The following is a 15,331-nucleotide window of genomic DNA, read 5'->3' on the forward strand; positions in this document are numbered from 1 at the left end:
ATCATGTGTAAAGAAGTCCATGGCCATTGCCGACGCAGAAAGCGACACTGCATAGTGCAAGGTGGAAAACACACCCAGGAAGATGTCCTCACCCAAGAGATGGAGAATGAGCGGGACTGAAATGCAATGTCAAGAAAGAGGGCTAAAGATCTCAATGCACGATGGGCACGATGCAACACATAAGGTGCCCTTTCCCAACTGGCTCGCTCTTCGGGAAAATGTTGAAGAATGGAGGTCAAACCCTACAGGGGACCATCACATAATGGCCGAAACTTGAGAGACTCCTTTTAGTCGCCTCTTACGACAGGCAGGAATACCTCGGGCCTATTCTTATCCCCGGACCCGCTGGGGGGACTAGCCAGAACTCCAAGGATAATTGAGTTCTGCTTTGTATGGTCTCTTGACATTACATTGTTTTTACTTTATGTCAAAGGAAAACTTACATCTTCTGTCTTTGCTTTGCATCCATTCTTCTTCGGCCTGGGAGTCATCAGAATTCTCGCTATCAGAGCTGTCACGTTCATCTTCCTCAAGACTCTTCAAAATCAGGCTGATCATTGTAAGTGTTTTACCCAAGCCCATGTCATCAGCTGAAATTCATATAAACGTACAAATAATTTAAAGCATAAAACCTGCTCAATGCACCACTTTCATGCTATGCAGACATTTTTTTGACAATACTAAGTACTTCTGCAAATTGTATGACCTGTATTCCTCTTCCAAAACCATTTTTATGGCAGGTACTCAATTTCAACCAATACGTTTTTTCAAACAACAGAAATTGCCAATTTGTAGACATACTACAATACAGAAATCATTTAAAATTTTGATAAATTTAGTTTTCTGGGAGAAAAAAAAATAAAGTAAAAGGGTATCAATAAATGAAATTTCAAAAATTCAAGTATACAGTACATCTTAACGTATCCGAGATATGCCTCAGTAACCCTGGGTGGAGCACATGCACTGCTGTTTTAACACATTTTTGGAAAATCATAGCTTTGTTATGGTAAATGCAATAAATTTGTATGATGTTGCAGAATGCATTCATTATGCCTTCTGAATCAGAATCATCAATTTCTTCTTACTGGGCACTGAAAAGATTGATATAATTGAAATTTGCCTAGTCAAAATTATGTAGTGCATGAGCAGAGGGCCAACAAATATACATGGGTCACTAAAGTAAGTACACCAAACTAGCATTTGCCTGAAATTGATCCGATTTGGTTGTGGTGATAGACTGATTGTAGGGTAGCCCAAAATCTATGATAGCATGAAATGTGATAAATTGATTCTAAGTTGGTGAAGCCAACCAACGTGAATACCAAATAAAGGGTATGGTAACAGACTGACCTGTAGAGTAGTCTAATGCTTACATTTGCACTGTATCTAATTGGTCAATTTCAGCTGAATGCCAGTTGTATTTTATTCATTTTATTTGCTCATCAATGATTGATAGTATGCGAAAGCCACATGGGAGTCAGCACAAAATGGCGAAATACAAAACACTGTTGTGGAGTAGAGATAGTTCAGAATTCAAACATATATGGTAACACAAACAACCTCATCACAGCATACAACTACCTGCTCCATGACTGAAGTCCAGGCACAATTTTGTTAGTTCTATTGCAAACAATAAGGAACACACTACTTCCCAACTGGAGAGCTGGGTAAAATTCACAGGACACCACTGAATCCCATCAGAGGAATCCACAGCTGGATACATGGGGAGATGGACCACATCAAAATCTCTGAACCAACTTTGGACTGATGTTTCTAGATGCAAAGCGATGTCACTTTCTACAAAATGTTGCTTAACTGCCTATTAAAACAGGTTTCTGAGAAATTATGTGTTTTATGGACCTTTGCAGAGAGATTACCAGCTGATTCATGGCTACTGCTCACTCCATTCCACCAAAAAAATAAAAAAAGGAGACTTCAAATAAATTTATTTTCGAAAACTGCTGTAAATGTTAATTTCGTATTAACTTTTGTTACTCCCTACCTGTCAGTTTACAAGGCCCATATTGGACAGCACATTGACTAATTTCACCACAGTAGGCAATCAACATACAAGAAAACATCGACAACTTAGAAACTGCAGGGACTACAATACAAGGATACAGGTTAAATTTCTTTCCTTGTTCCTGACTGCAATATGTAAACGAGAAAATGCTACTCACCATACAGAAGAAATGTTAAGTCACATACAGACAAAATGAAAAAGAGCACTAAAGCTTCAGACAAAATCCTACTTCCGAAGTATAAATGCACACACGTACTTGCATGCGCATCCTCACACCATGCACATGTGCACACACTTGTGGCTATTGTTCCCAGGTAATAAGACCTGACTGCAACTAACATAAGCTGAGGTGGGGAAGAGGTATGGGGTGGGGAGGGGGAAGGGGAGGGGAGGGGAGGGGAAGGGGAAGGATGGGGTAAGGTGTAGTTCTGCTTGTGGGGGCATGCAGCGACACCATTGAGATAGGATAGGGCTGCTACATGCAGTGTCAGCAGGCTCTTTGGGGAGGGAGGTGGGCAAGAGGGAGGGAGGAGGGCAGAAGGGATAAGGGAGAAGTAGAGGAGGGGAAAGAACTATGTAGCTAGGTTTGCGAGATAGAAGGTGTGTGTAGTACAGGAGTGGGAGCAGTGAACACAGAATATGTTGTAAGGAGAGTTCCCATCTGCACAATTCAGAAAAGCTGGTGATGATACGAAGGATCCAGATGGCATGAGCTAAGGAGCAGTCATCAAAGTGAAGCAAATCGATTTGGGCAGTGTGTTCTGCAACTGAATGGTTTAAAAGGGTCTTGGCCACAGTTTGTCAGTGGCCTTACAGGGGACAGATAGCTTCTTAGCTGTCATGCCCCTGTAGAAAGTGACACAGTGGCAGCAGCTTAGTTTGTAGATCACATGACTGGTTTCAAACATAGCCCTGCCTTTGATGGGGTAGGAGTTGGTTGTGACAGGACTGGAATAGGTGGTAATGGGAGGATGATTGGGGCAGGTCTCACATACAGGTCTCTTGCAGGGATATGAGCAGTGAATCAAGGGGTTGGGAGCAGTGGTGCAGTAGGGACAGATGAGGATATTGCAAAGGTTACTGTGAAATACCACTGTGGAATGGGTGGGTAGGATACTTCTCATTTCAGGGCACAATGAGACGTAGCTGAAACACTGGTGGAGAATGTGATTCAGTTGCTCCAGTCCTGGGTGGTACTGAGTCACAAGAGGACCACTCGTTTGTGGCTAGATAGTGGGTGGGTGACTGGAGAAACAAAGCATGGGAGATCTGTTTCTGGACAAGCTTGGAAGGCCTCTGTTAGACCCTTGGCAGCTCTCTCTAAATATGTTAAGGAGCTCTCTGGGACTTTCACAGGCAGAAGTTATCCTCCCAATCTTGCCCAGAAACACACTAAAAGGTGAAAATAGATTTAAAGCTAGGGGGCAAAATAAACTCACAAGGCAGGAGAAGACTACAAAACTTCCTTAAGATTAAACTAAGCACTTTCAGAATTTTGAAAAATGAAAATTATAGACATACGAGAAACAATATAATGTATCTTTCCCAGCCATGTCATTTAGGGACACAAGCACCAGTTTCAAGTGGAACTGGGCTATGTCCAGCTTGAAGTTGATGTGTTGGTCTTTTCTTAATCAATCTTAAAAGGGTGTGATTGGATGTTACAAAGATGTCAGGTGTTTTCCAGCAATAAACTTGCAAAAAATCATGGCAGAAAGTAGCATTTTCGAGAGGAATGCCATTAGTGAGGGCAGGAAATTACCAATGAGAATGCTTGTTGCATTTTCTTTTCATTTACTGCATATTGAAGGACCTGCTGCCTAGTATTTTAAAAGAATGTTATACATCTTACAAGTTTCATGTAATAATACAGGATCATTCAAAACGATGGACACTGTTTCAGTTGGCTATATTTTCTGAACTATATGGTGCATTTTAATTCCATAAATTACACTTGATTGCACACAAACTGACATTCACAGATGTTCAATATGCCCTCTCCTGGTTGCAAGGATAATGTCTAGACCGGGGGTAGTCAGCCTTTTTTACCTACCGCCTATTTTTGTAGCTCTGTTAGTAGTAAAATTTTCTAACCGCCCACTTGTTGCACAGTAATGGTGATTTATAAAGTTGAGAAGTAGCTTTATTTTATAAAATTTATAAAGTTGAGTTTCAGCAAGCATTTAACAGTAACCACTTACCATATACTTTAAGTCAAAATTTTATTAAAAGCTAATGAAACTGTTTTTAAAGCTCCTACCACCCACTATGAATGTTGGAATGCCCACTAGTGGCTGGTAGGGACCAGGCTGACCACCACTGGTCTAGACGGTAGCTGAATTTATCCCACATTCAATGATAAATGTACTGCATCACTGAGCTCACCGCAGTTGTGAAACATTTTCTTAGGTCATTCAAATCTGTGGATCTCTTCAATCCCAGAAGCACGTATTACAGGTTCGATCAAACATGCAGCTCGTGAGTTGTGCCCTGTCAGGAACGCCATAGTGCTCAATCTGGCTGCACAGTCGCACCCTTCACTGCAGTATGCTGCGTGAGTGAGAGGAGGGGGTAGAAAGGGAAACTGCGAACAAGCCGCACTTAAATGGCTATGCAACAGCATTGCATACAACACAGACCACAAACAAAATTCAATTTTAGATTACTTAAATATTTTCGGCACACTGAAGACATAATCTAATTTTTATCTGGTACAAAGATCAGCATATGAGCAGAAACAGACAATTTGACAGACTTTTGCACAAAGGTTCCCATGTAATCTTGACTTATTTAGTTTCATAATTGATAAAAGGTCTTTCACATGCACAGGACATGATGTTCAAAATGTTGCAGCCGCATTATGGAGATATGGAAACACTATTCGACGAAAACAATGTAGACATGCTGGATGGTTTTAATGTACACAGATCTGTCATTAAAACGGAAATTACCTCGTAGGTCAATCAGTTACATCTGCACATGCAAAGTGGCCTTTTTAACGGAAGCAACAAAATGTGTCAAAAATAATTTTGATATACAAGATCGGCACTATCCACAAAACATTTAGAAAATTATCCTTGCAATTCTTTCAATGCTACAATGAATTCTTGAAACCTCGTGTTTCCTCAAATGCAGTTGACCTTAGGGAAATTTCAAATTTGTCCCTTCCACAATGTGATTTTCTTTTTAAACCCATCCCCATCAAATTAGAAATAAATTTCTTCTCACCTTGAGGTGTCTTAATGTGGGCACGGCGCATTCAAATCCAGTTAAAATTGGAGGTTTGCAATCAATTCTGCATGTTCTAATCTTCATTACTGCATTCCTTTTTCCTTCCTAAATTCAACAACAATGAGTTATAAATTGAAAAATCGTACCAGCTATGCCCCTCAATTTCACTGACATTGTGTGCAGTAATATATAAAGTCTCCATATTATTCTTTCAGTTGGATAAAAAAACTATTGCAACTGATTGTGGAATATTGTGTTTAAGTTCAGAAATTTTACTATTGGTACCACCAATTTCTGTATGTGCTCCATGCTTGCAAATCTACCACTAAGTGCTTCTTGATGAACAGATCAATGAATCTCGTCTGTCAATAATTGTAATTTTTTGCTCTTTCATTTTCAAATAAATCTTTACATTTTTCTGTAAGGTATTATGTCTTTTCATAGCAAATTTGCAGTACCTGTCAATTATGCAACTGTATAATAGATACTGTTGATCTTAACCCACTCTTCTATCATTCACGCTCAGTTTTACTTGGTTGTGATGATGTATCGGTAGACTGCCCATTTTTGTGCAAATATCTGAATGTCCACACCGCGAACAAAGAGTAAAGAGCATTGACACCGCGATTCAGCCTAAGTTTTTTCTCTTTTTTTTTTTTTTTTTTTTTTGTGTGGTTTTAGGGCGCACAACTTCAATGGTCATTAGCGCCCTGACTACTCTAAGAATGCACCGCGAGGCACAAGTGGACCACAACAACTAAAAGGGAAAACACGATAAAAGACAGACTGACAGGCATAGGATTAAAAAACAGCATCATCAAATGTCCTTAGCGAGGTTTGTCAAATTGATAAAACGAAGAACACGAGCAGCTGCTCGTGGGTCATCCGCTAAAATGGCATCGAAAGTATTGGGCAGGTTAAGATCGAGGCGCAGTGTGTTAAGATCTGGACAGGACATTAAAATGTGTCTAACCGTCAGCAAGTGCCCACATGGGCAGAACGGCGCCGGCGCAGCCGTCAGCAGATGGCAATGGCTGAACCGGCAGTGTCCAATTCTTAACCGGGCTAAAACGACCTCCTCCCGCCGAGAAGGGCGTGAGGAGGACGTCCAAGCCACGGGAAGAGGTTTTAAGGCCCGAAGCTTGTTGTCGGTAAGTGCAGCCCAATCGGCATGCCACAGAGATAAGATGCGCCGACAAATCACCCTGCTAAAATCGGACGAAGGGACGCAACAAGAAGCTGTCCGAGGCTGGAGGACCGCAGCGTTGGCCGCGGCATCTGCAGCTTCGTTCCCAGGGATACCGACATGGCCAGGAACCCACATAAAGCTAACTGGAGAACCGACGTCCACCAGCTGCTGAAGAGAGCGTTGGATCCGGTGTACGAAAGGGTGAACCGGGTACGGATCACTGAGGCTCTGGATGGCGCTCAGGGAATCTGAGCAGATGACATAAGCAGAATGTCGGTGGCGGCAGATGTAAAGAACAGCCTGGTAGAGGCCAAAGAGCTCAGCTGTGAAGACCGAACAATGGCCTTGGAGCCGGTACTTGAAACTTTGTGCCCCGACAATAAAGGAACACCCGACCCCGTCATTGGTCTTAGAGCCATCTGTATAAATGAAAGTCATGTCGATGAACTTCGAACGAAGTTCCAAAAAACGGGAGTGGTAGACCGAACCGGGGGTGACCTCTTTTGGGAGCGAGCTGAGGTCAAGGTGAACGCGGACCTGAGCCTGGAGCCAAGGTGACGTGCGGCTCTCGCCCACTCGAAAGGTTGCAGGGAGTGAAAAATTAAGGTGTTGAAGGAGGCGACGAAAGCGAACTCCAGGGGGTAGCAGGGCAGAGACATACAACCCGTATTGACGGTCAAGAGAGTCGTCAAAAAAGGAACGATAAGACGGATGGTCGGGCATTGACAGTAGCCGACAGGCATACCGACAAAGCAGTATATCGCGCCGGTAGGTGAGTGGCAATTCGCCAGCGTCAGCATGAAGACTCTCTACGGGACCGGTATAAAATGCTCCGATCGCAAGTCGTAAACCCCGATGTTGTATGGAGTTGAGGCGGCGTAAGATGGATGGCCGTGCAGAGGAGTATACGAAGCTCCTATAATCCAGGTTGGAGCGGACGATCGACCGATATAGACGAAGTAGGACGGTTCGATCCGCTCCCCACGACAGACCACTGAGAACACGGAGGACATTTAAAGAACGGGTACAACGGGCGGCCAAATATGACATGTGGAGACCAGCTAAGTTTCCTGTCAAATGTAAGGCCTAAAAATTTGGTTGTCTCCACGATTGGGAGAGCAACGGGACCGAGTCGTAAGGACGGTGGGAGAAACTCTTTGTAGCGCCAGAAGTTAATACAGACCGTCTTCTCGGCAGAAAAACGGAAGCCATTGGCGACACTCCAGGAGTAAAGACGGTCAAGAGAACGCTGAAGACAGCGCTCCAGGACACGTGTACACTGCGCGCTGCAATAGATGGTAAAATCGTCCACGAAAAGGGAGCCTGATACATCAGCTGGGAGGCAATCCATTATTGGATTGATCGCGATGGCGAAGAGAGCGACGCTCAAAACTGAGCCCTGTGGCACCCCATTGTCCTGGCGAAAGGTGTCGGACAGGACAGAACCCACACGTACCCTGAACTGTCGATCCATTAAAAAGGAACGAATAAAAAGAGGGAGGCAACCGCGAAGGCCCACGTATGCATGGTGCGGAGAATGCCCGCCTTCCAACAGGTGTCGTAAGCCTTCTCCAAATCAAAGAACACAGCCGCGGTCGGGCGCTTCCGCAAGAAGTTATTCATAATGAAGGTCGACAAGGTAACCAGATGGTCAACAGCAGAGTGGCGCCTACGAAATCCACATTGTACATTGGTAAGTAGGCGTCGAGACTCGAGCAGCCAAACCAATCGAGAGTTAACCATTCGCTCCATCACTTTACAGACACTGCTGGTAAGCGAGATAGGTCGATAACTGGAAGGCAAGTGCTTGTCCTTCCCCGGCTTAGGAATCGGGACAACAATAGACTCGCGCCAGCATTCGGGAACATGTCCCTCAATCCAGATGCGATTGTATGTACGAAGAAGAAAACCTTTACCCGCAGGAGAAAGGTTCTTCAGCATCTGAATATGAATAGAATCTGGCCCTGGAGCAGAGGACCGTGATCGGCCAAGTGCGTTTTCGAGTTCCCGCATGGTGAATGGGGCATTATAACTTTCACAATTCGAGGAGCGGAAGTTAGGTGGCCTAGCCTCCTCTGCCTGTTTGCGGGGGAGGAAGGCAGGGTGGTAATGAGCGGAGCTCGAAACCTCTGCGAAAAATCGGCCGAAGGCATTGGAGACAGCCTCAGGGGCCACAAGGACGTCATTCGCGACCTTCAAGCCAGAAACTGGTGAGTGGACCTTAGTGCCAGATAGCCGGCGCAGGCTACCCCAGACAACGGAAGAAGGAGTAAAACTGTTGAAGGTGCTTGTGAAAGCAGCCCAGCTGGCTTTCTTGCTTTCTTTGATAATACGACGACACTGAGCACGTAATCGTTTATAATTGATACAATTCGCCACTGTAGGGTGGCGTTTAAATGTGCGTAAAGCACGTCGACGAGCACGTAAAGCGTCTCTACATGCTGCGGTCCACCAGGGGACCGGTACGCGACGTGGAGAAGAAGGAGGGTGAGGGATGGAATATTCAGCAGCAGCGAGAATGACTTCCGTGAGGTGTGCGACCTGACGATCGCAGCTTGTAAAGGTTTGATCCTGAAAGGTCGCCCTGGAAGAGAAGAGCCCCCAGTCTGCCTTGGAGATGGTCCACTTAGAGAAGCACGGAGAGGGGGTATGCTGCAGGAGATGGATAACACACGGGAAGTGGTCGCTCGAATATGTATCAGAAAGTGCATACCACTCAAACCGGCGTGCAAGTTGGGGAGTACATATAGAGAGGTCTAAATGGGAATAGGTGTGAGATGTGTCCGAAAGAAAAGTAGGGGCGCCAGTATTGAGGCAGACAAGATCGAGCTGGTTGAAAAGGTCTGCTAACAAGGAGCCCCTCGGGCAGGATGCTGGAGAGCCCCAAAGGGGATGGTGGGCATTGAAGTCTCCAGTTAACAAAAATGGTGCAGGTAGCTGAGCAATAAGTTGCATCACGTCTGCCCTGTAACGGCAGATGACGATGGAGTGTAAACGGTACAAAAGGAAAACGTAAAAGTGGGGAGAGTAATGCGGATGGCAACTGCCTGCAGGCCGGTGTGCAACGTGATGGGATCGTAGTAAATATCATCCCGGACCAGCAACATAACCCCTCCATGAGCTGGGATACCTACCACAGGGGGTAGGTCAAAACGCACAGAGGTGTAGTGTGCCAAGGCAATTTGATCGCATGGGCGTAGCTTCGTTTCCTGGAGGGCTACGACAAGCGGACGGTGCAAGCGGAGCAGCAACTTCAAGTCCTCTCGGTTGGAGCGAATGCTGCGAATATTCCAGTGAATAAGTGCCATCGTAAGAAAAGGAAGATGAGAGAAGTGGTCACCTCGAAGGCCGCTTAGGGCCTGGCTTCGAGCGAGCACTGCCGCCGCTATCAGTAGGCGGACAGTCATCGTCCATTGGGTCTATAGGGTCATCGGCCATCTCGGGAGGATGGCCGGGAGGGGGAGCTTCCTCCGCCAGTGAACGGCCAGATGTACGGCGACCAGCGGTGCGGCCAGGCGAAACGGATGACGGCCTGGGGCGGCAACCGCTGGGTGGCGCAGGAGAAGAAATGCGCCGTGGCGGAGAAGGAGAACTGTGCTTCCTATGCGCCTTTTTGGAAGGACGTGTAGTGGAAGTACCGGTCGAAGGCTGGGAGGTCGAGGTACGGAGGAAGTCTGCACGGGATGGTTCCTTCTTGAAGGCCCGTGCATCTGACTTCTGGGTCTTCGTCTTAGCAGAAGCGGAGGAAGGTGCTCGTGTCTGTGGGGTGATGGGAGGAAGAGGAGACGTAGACCGCGCGATCTTAGCACTGGCCGAACGGACGACCGTGGTGCTGAAGGTCAGATCGCATGTCTGGGTTGCTACCTCCCGGGTAGTCCGAGGAGAGGCGAGGACAGTACTATATTTCCCCGCTGGGAGCAGCGTGGGCTTCCTACTAGCCAATAGCTTGCGAGCAGCCGAGGTGGACACTTTCTCTTTGACCCGAATTTCCTGGATACAGCGTTCTTCCTTATAGACAGGACAGTCGCGGGAGGATGCGGCATGGTCACCCTGACAGTTCACACAACGAGGAGACGGAGGTGGACAGTCACCCTCATGGGCATCCCTGCCACAAGTGACACATTTAGCCGCATTGGAACAAGACTGTCGAGTGTGATTGAAACGCTGACACTGGTAGCAGCGCGTAGGTGTCGGGACATAGGGGCGAACAGAAATAACCTCGTAGCCCGCCTTGATGCGCGATGGCAGCTTAACACTATCGAAGGTCAAGAAAATTGTCCGGGTCGGTACAAGGTCATTGTTGACCTTTTTCATGACCCTATGGACAGCCGTCACGCCCTGCTCAGCGAGGAATGATTGAAGCTCCTCCTCAGTCAATCCGTCGAGGGAGCTAGTATAGACCACACCACGAGACGAATTCAAAGTTCGGTGGGCCTCCACCCGGACAGGGAACGTGTACAGGAGGGTGGCCCGAAGCAGTTTTTGAGCCTGAAAGGCACTCTCAGTTTCTAGTAATAAGGTGCCGTTACACAACCTGGTACAAGATTTGACAGATCCGGCTATGGCATCTACGCCCTTCTGAATAACGAAAGGGTTGACAGAGGAAAAATCCTTTCCGTCCTCAGATCGAGAAACTACGAGGAACTGTGGGGCAGGCGGTAGTACTTTTGTCACTGTTGGCTGGTCACGTTTCCGTTTTTGGGTCGAAGTCGAAAGAGATGGAGTAGAATCCATTGCGGAGGAATCCCCCATGATTGCCAGCGTCTCCGATGGCGCGCTCCTTCCTTGTGGGGACCCTCTCAGAGGGCACTCCCGCCTTAGGTGAATGTTTACACCTCAGGTCACACCTCCCGAGAAACAGACGGAGGGACCAATCGGCATGGTCAGAAGGTATCAGCTCAGGCAATCACCCCTCCCCGGGCCTGGCCTTTACCAGGGGGTACGCGCGTGCCTTACATGTCTACCCAGGGCGGGGACTTACGCGTTACCCCGTCACCGGCTACGCGTGCGAACGCGTGGGTCGGCCTTCAGGCACGCACAGGGAGGAAGGAAGAAGAGGAAAAGAAGAGAGAGAGGGAGAAAGAGGACAGACTGTCTCAAACGCCGAGGCGGAGACCAGAGAAGGCAAGGAGAAGAAGGCAATGAGAAAGCAAGGAGAAGAAGGCAATGAGAAGGCAAGGAGAAGAAGGCAATGAGAAGGCAAGGAGAAGAAGGCAATGAGAAGGCAAGGAGAAAAAGGCAATGAGAAAGCAAGGAGAAGTCAACGGAAAGAGTAAGGAAGACAGTGAGGTGGAGAAGAGCAAAGAAAGGAACCAACAAAAGGAAGGAAGAAACGAGAAGTGAAAAACCAAAAGGACCACGATGATAGGTCGTGGAACCGTCCGTCTCCGGACGCAGGCGCTAACTACCCCCGTGAGGGGGATGGACTCCTTTTAGTCGCCTCTTACGACAGGCAGGAATACCGCGGGCCTATTCTAATCCCCGGACCCGCAGGGGGGATTCAGCCTAAGTGAAGAGAGTTGTGCTAACCTAAAAATGCCACCCTGCAATATTAAATGAAATGTTGTGGTGTACCAGGTACTTCTGAAAAGGACTGAGCAAAGGTACCTCGGCCAGCACATCCAGCTTGTGTGTGGTTTGGGATGCCATGGCCAGCCCTGATGTATGGCACCTATATTCTTCTTTCACCAACATTACACTCACTTTGGATCACTTGATCACTCACACAACCCTTGTCAGCAACAAGAACAATGGAAAAGATAGCAGAGGAAAACTATCTGCACTGCTGGCACGAAAGTGGAGGGGACACAAGTTTGCTTTGACAGTTTGCTGAAAAACTTACAACCATCAGAACACGAGCGAACAACAGTGAATGTGAATTCCCCACAACTGAATGCCATTTTCACACACATGTCTAGCATTTACACAAGAGAGAATTTTCATTCACTGTTGAAAGTTTGGTGTTGTTCATTTTGGCATAAAGGGAACTTGAGACATCTACTCCATAAAGATGACAAAAGTTCTCTAATATTACTTTGTAAATTTCTCCTGCCACAGTAGGATGAGTCTAATATCTCCTCTCACTGTTCAACAATTACAGAATTCGCATGAACACTAAACTAATTAACCATAACAAATACAGTGTAAGTCATTAGACAGTTTCACCTTTCCAGAGGCCTTACCAAGGATACCACCACGAGGCTTTTGACGTTCTCTCCAGCAGAGCCAAGCAAGAGCATGCTTCTGGTGAGCCATAAGTTTGTAACTACTTTTCAATCCTTTTGGGTCGTCTTCAAAAATATTGTCAGCCGGTCGAGTTTCTAGTGATTTATGCAGTTGCTCTAATGCATCAACTGTAAGAAGTCTGCCACTGACTTCATATGCTGATGCTGAAACACAAGGTTAAACAGACACAAAACTTACACAGAGTAAAATTATCATGCAAACACACACAATTAGTAAATATTACTGTCTTTCTCTTGTGCGTACGCTAGCAGAATTCACAAATAAGAAAGGTTGAGATGTTACTGCTTTTTTTCTCTTTATTGACTCCTTTCCAAATAAAAACATACATTAACTGAAAGTACTTGAAGTGATTTGACCATTTATTCATCTATTGTCTGTGTTAGAAGTATGAAGGGTGATCAAAAGTTTCTGTTTGAAGATTGTACAGTCAAGAATCAGTGTGCCAACCAGGCAAAATTACTGTGAGAGTTGAGGCAATCATTCCACCAATGCACTAGGTTGAAAGTAACCGTTTGGTTAAATGCCGTGTCCTGCTGCTTGAAGAAGTCCATAACTGCCTGCTGCACATCCTTGTCTGACAGGTATTGTCAACTCTCCAAAGCCATTTTTAGGGACAAAAGGCATGATAATCACATGGGGAGAGATAAGAACTATAGAGGACGTGCTCGAATGTCACCATCCATTTGGCAAAACTTCTGCAATGCTACATTTGTGGTATGAAAATGTGTGTCATCACAAAACAGCAGCATTCCTTGTCATTGGTTGTAAACAGACATAATGTCTCATACATATTTTTAATTCTTCAATGGTTGTCAACAAATGTTTGTCCTTCGGCAACCAAGTAAAGAATAACGGCATGCTTGTCTTGTTTGGACACATTTGGTAATAACGTCACCATAGTTCACATTTCTGCATTTACTATACTCATGTTGCAAAGATACAAATGCCACACCAATCCCTTTCCTACATCTCAGTGATTATATACCAGCATCAGAGTCACACTACACTGCATACATGTTGCAGCAATGCCCTAAAATGGAAATTGTTTGATCACCTCTTATAATAAAGAATAAGAAATTTAACACACAATAAAGAAGAAAAAAGTAGTTATGTTTTTTAAATAATCAGATGGCAACAGCTTTCAGATTTAAAGCACAGGTTCATTACATCAAAGAAGGCAAGAGAAATAGTAAAACAGAAAAATAATTAAATCATTTCACACAATGTGAAAGCAGAGGGTGAAACAGTGTGAGGTGGGGCCCGTACCAAAAGGGCAGAGCAGGAAAATTTTAGTACTTTCGTAGATTGTTAACACAATGACCAGGCACTGCTACAATAGGAGTTCATGAGCCTCTGTATATAGACTGGTCCATTAGCTGATTGAAAACGAGGCCAAGGAACTATACCAAATTTTCAAAATTTATGATGGTGTCTCTCATTCCAATTTCAAGAAGATTAAGAGCAACAACAGGGACAGTTTAAATGAATTAACATGGATTTCTCTGACTAAAATGTAAATATAATTTTCGAGGACAATTCCTCTAACCTCCTAAAACACTGTGTTTGCTATAAGGTTTAATAATGAACTACAAACTGACAAACCATCTCAGAATAAAGAACACCATGCAGGACCCTTTACTCTTGGTGTAATACTATCTGTAGTTATTAAAACCATTGTCAGCTTAAAACACCTTCTTGGGGAATATTGTTTTCTTGTATGAATCAACTAATAAGACATGACTAATCTATGTCTGTGGAAGCTCCATGAAGCTGTCACATTGTCTCAGAGTAGTGTTGTTGGTCTTCTCCATATTGGAAGAAGAAGAAGAACACAATGCAGACTTGACGTATAGCTGCCCACCTCCAGGAGATCAAAGACATCACACCTGAACCTTCACTAACAGCATCTCAAGAGTTTAAAATTTTGATGAGGACTAGGTGTAAAGCCTTAATGTAATTATTGTATGTAGGCATTTTGATTATGGCTGTTAAAAAAATATTTATTGTGATTGCAACTTCAACATCTGTTATTTTCAAGCATACTGAAAGCAAACATTATCAACAAATAAAGAAGCTCGAATAATAAAATGAGGTGACAGAAAGTAAAACTGGGAATGTAAGTAGTGTTTACAGGGGATTTTAAAGCCCACTCTACAATGTTACGTCATTACATGCTGGAACATAGTTCCCAGCAGTCTGAATGTGAATGTGCATGGTTTTATAAGCACCTCGACATTTTAACACACATGTGAGCCCTATGACAGCACTGTAATAGTATTGTAGTTCACTGGGCTCATCAGATGGGCATTTAAAATGGACAAATGTTATCACTTTTGTTTCTGTGTAAATTGCTGATGAAGTTTTTATTTTTATGAAATTGGAATGCTGTTTTTGTACTCACAACATGGCTCATGCTGACATAGTGTGTGGTGTGGGTATACTTGTACCACAAAATGTATTTGGATTCAGACTGCTTGAAACTCGATCCAGCACGTCAGGACTAACATTTTGGAGTGATACATGCGTTTTCAGTACGTCACATCTTGTAGCTCTTAAATACTGAAGGAAAGACGGTTTTAAATGTTTAACACCAAAGCTACTGTTTATTTACTGGCTGACTGGGCTTGATCTTTGTCCATTTT

General features: G+C 44.8%; 1 protein-coding gene across 1 annotated transcript in view; it reads right to left on the reverse strand.

Moving 5' to 3' along the window:
- Window positions 1-15,331, reverse strand: part of LOC124544808 (transcription termination factor 2) — a 317,601-nt gene that overhangs the window by 183,359 nt on the left and 118,911 nt on the right. Inside the window, exons 7-8 of the mRNA XM_047123494.1 lie at window positions 12,626-12,832; window positions 444-590 (exon numbers count right to left, since the gene is read on the reverse strand). Coding sequence (XP_046979450.1) covers window positions 444-590; window positions 12,626-12,832 — 354 coding nt within the window. The remainder of the gene's footprint in view (window positions 1-443; window positions 591-12,625; window positions 12,833-15,331) is intronic.

Source organism: Schistocerca americana, chromosome 8, assembly GCF_021461395.2.
Source record: "Schistocerca americana isolate TAMUIC-IGC-003095 chromosome 8, iqSchAmer2.1, whole genome shotgun sequence".
NCBI classification, from domain to species: domain Eukaryota; kingdom Metazoa; phylum Arthropoda; class Insecta; order Orthoptera; family Acrididae; genus Schistocerca; species Schistocerca americana.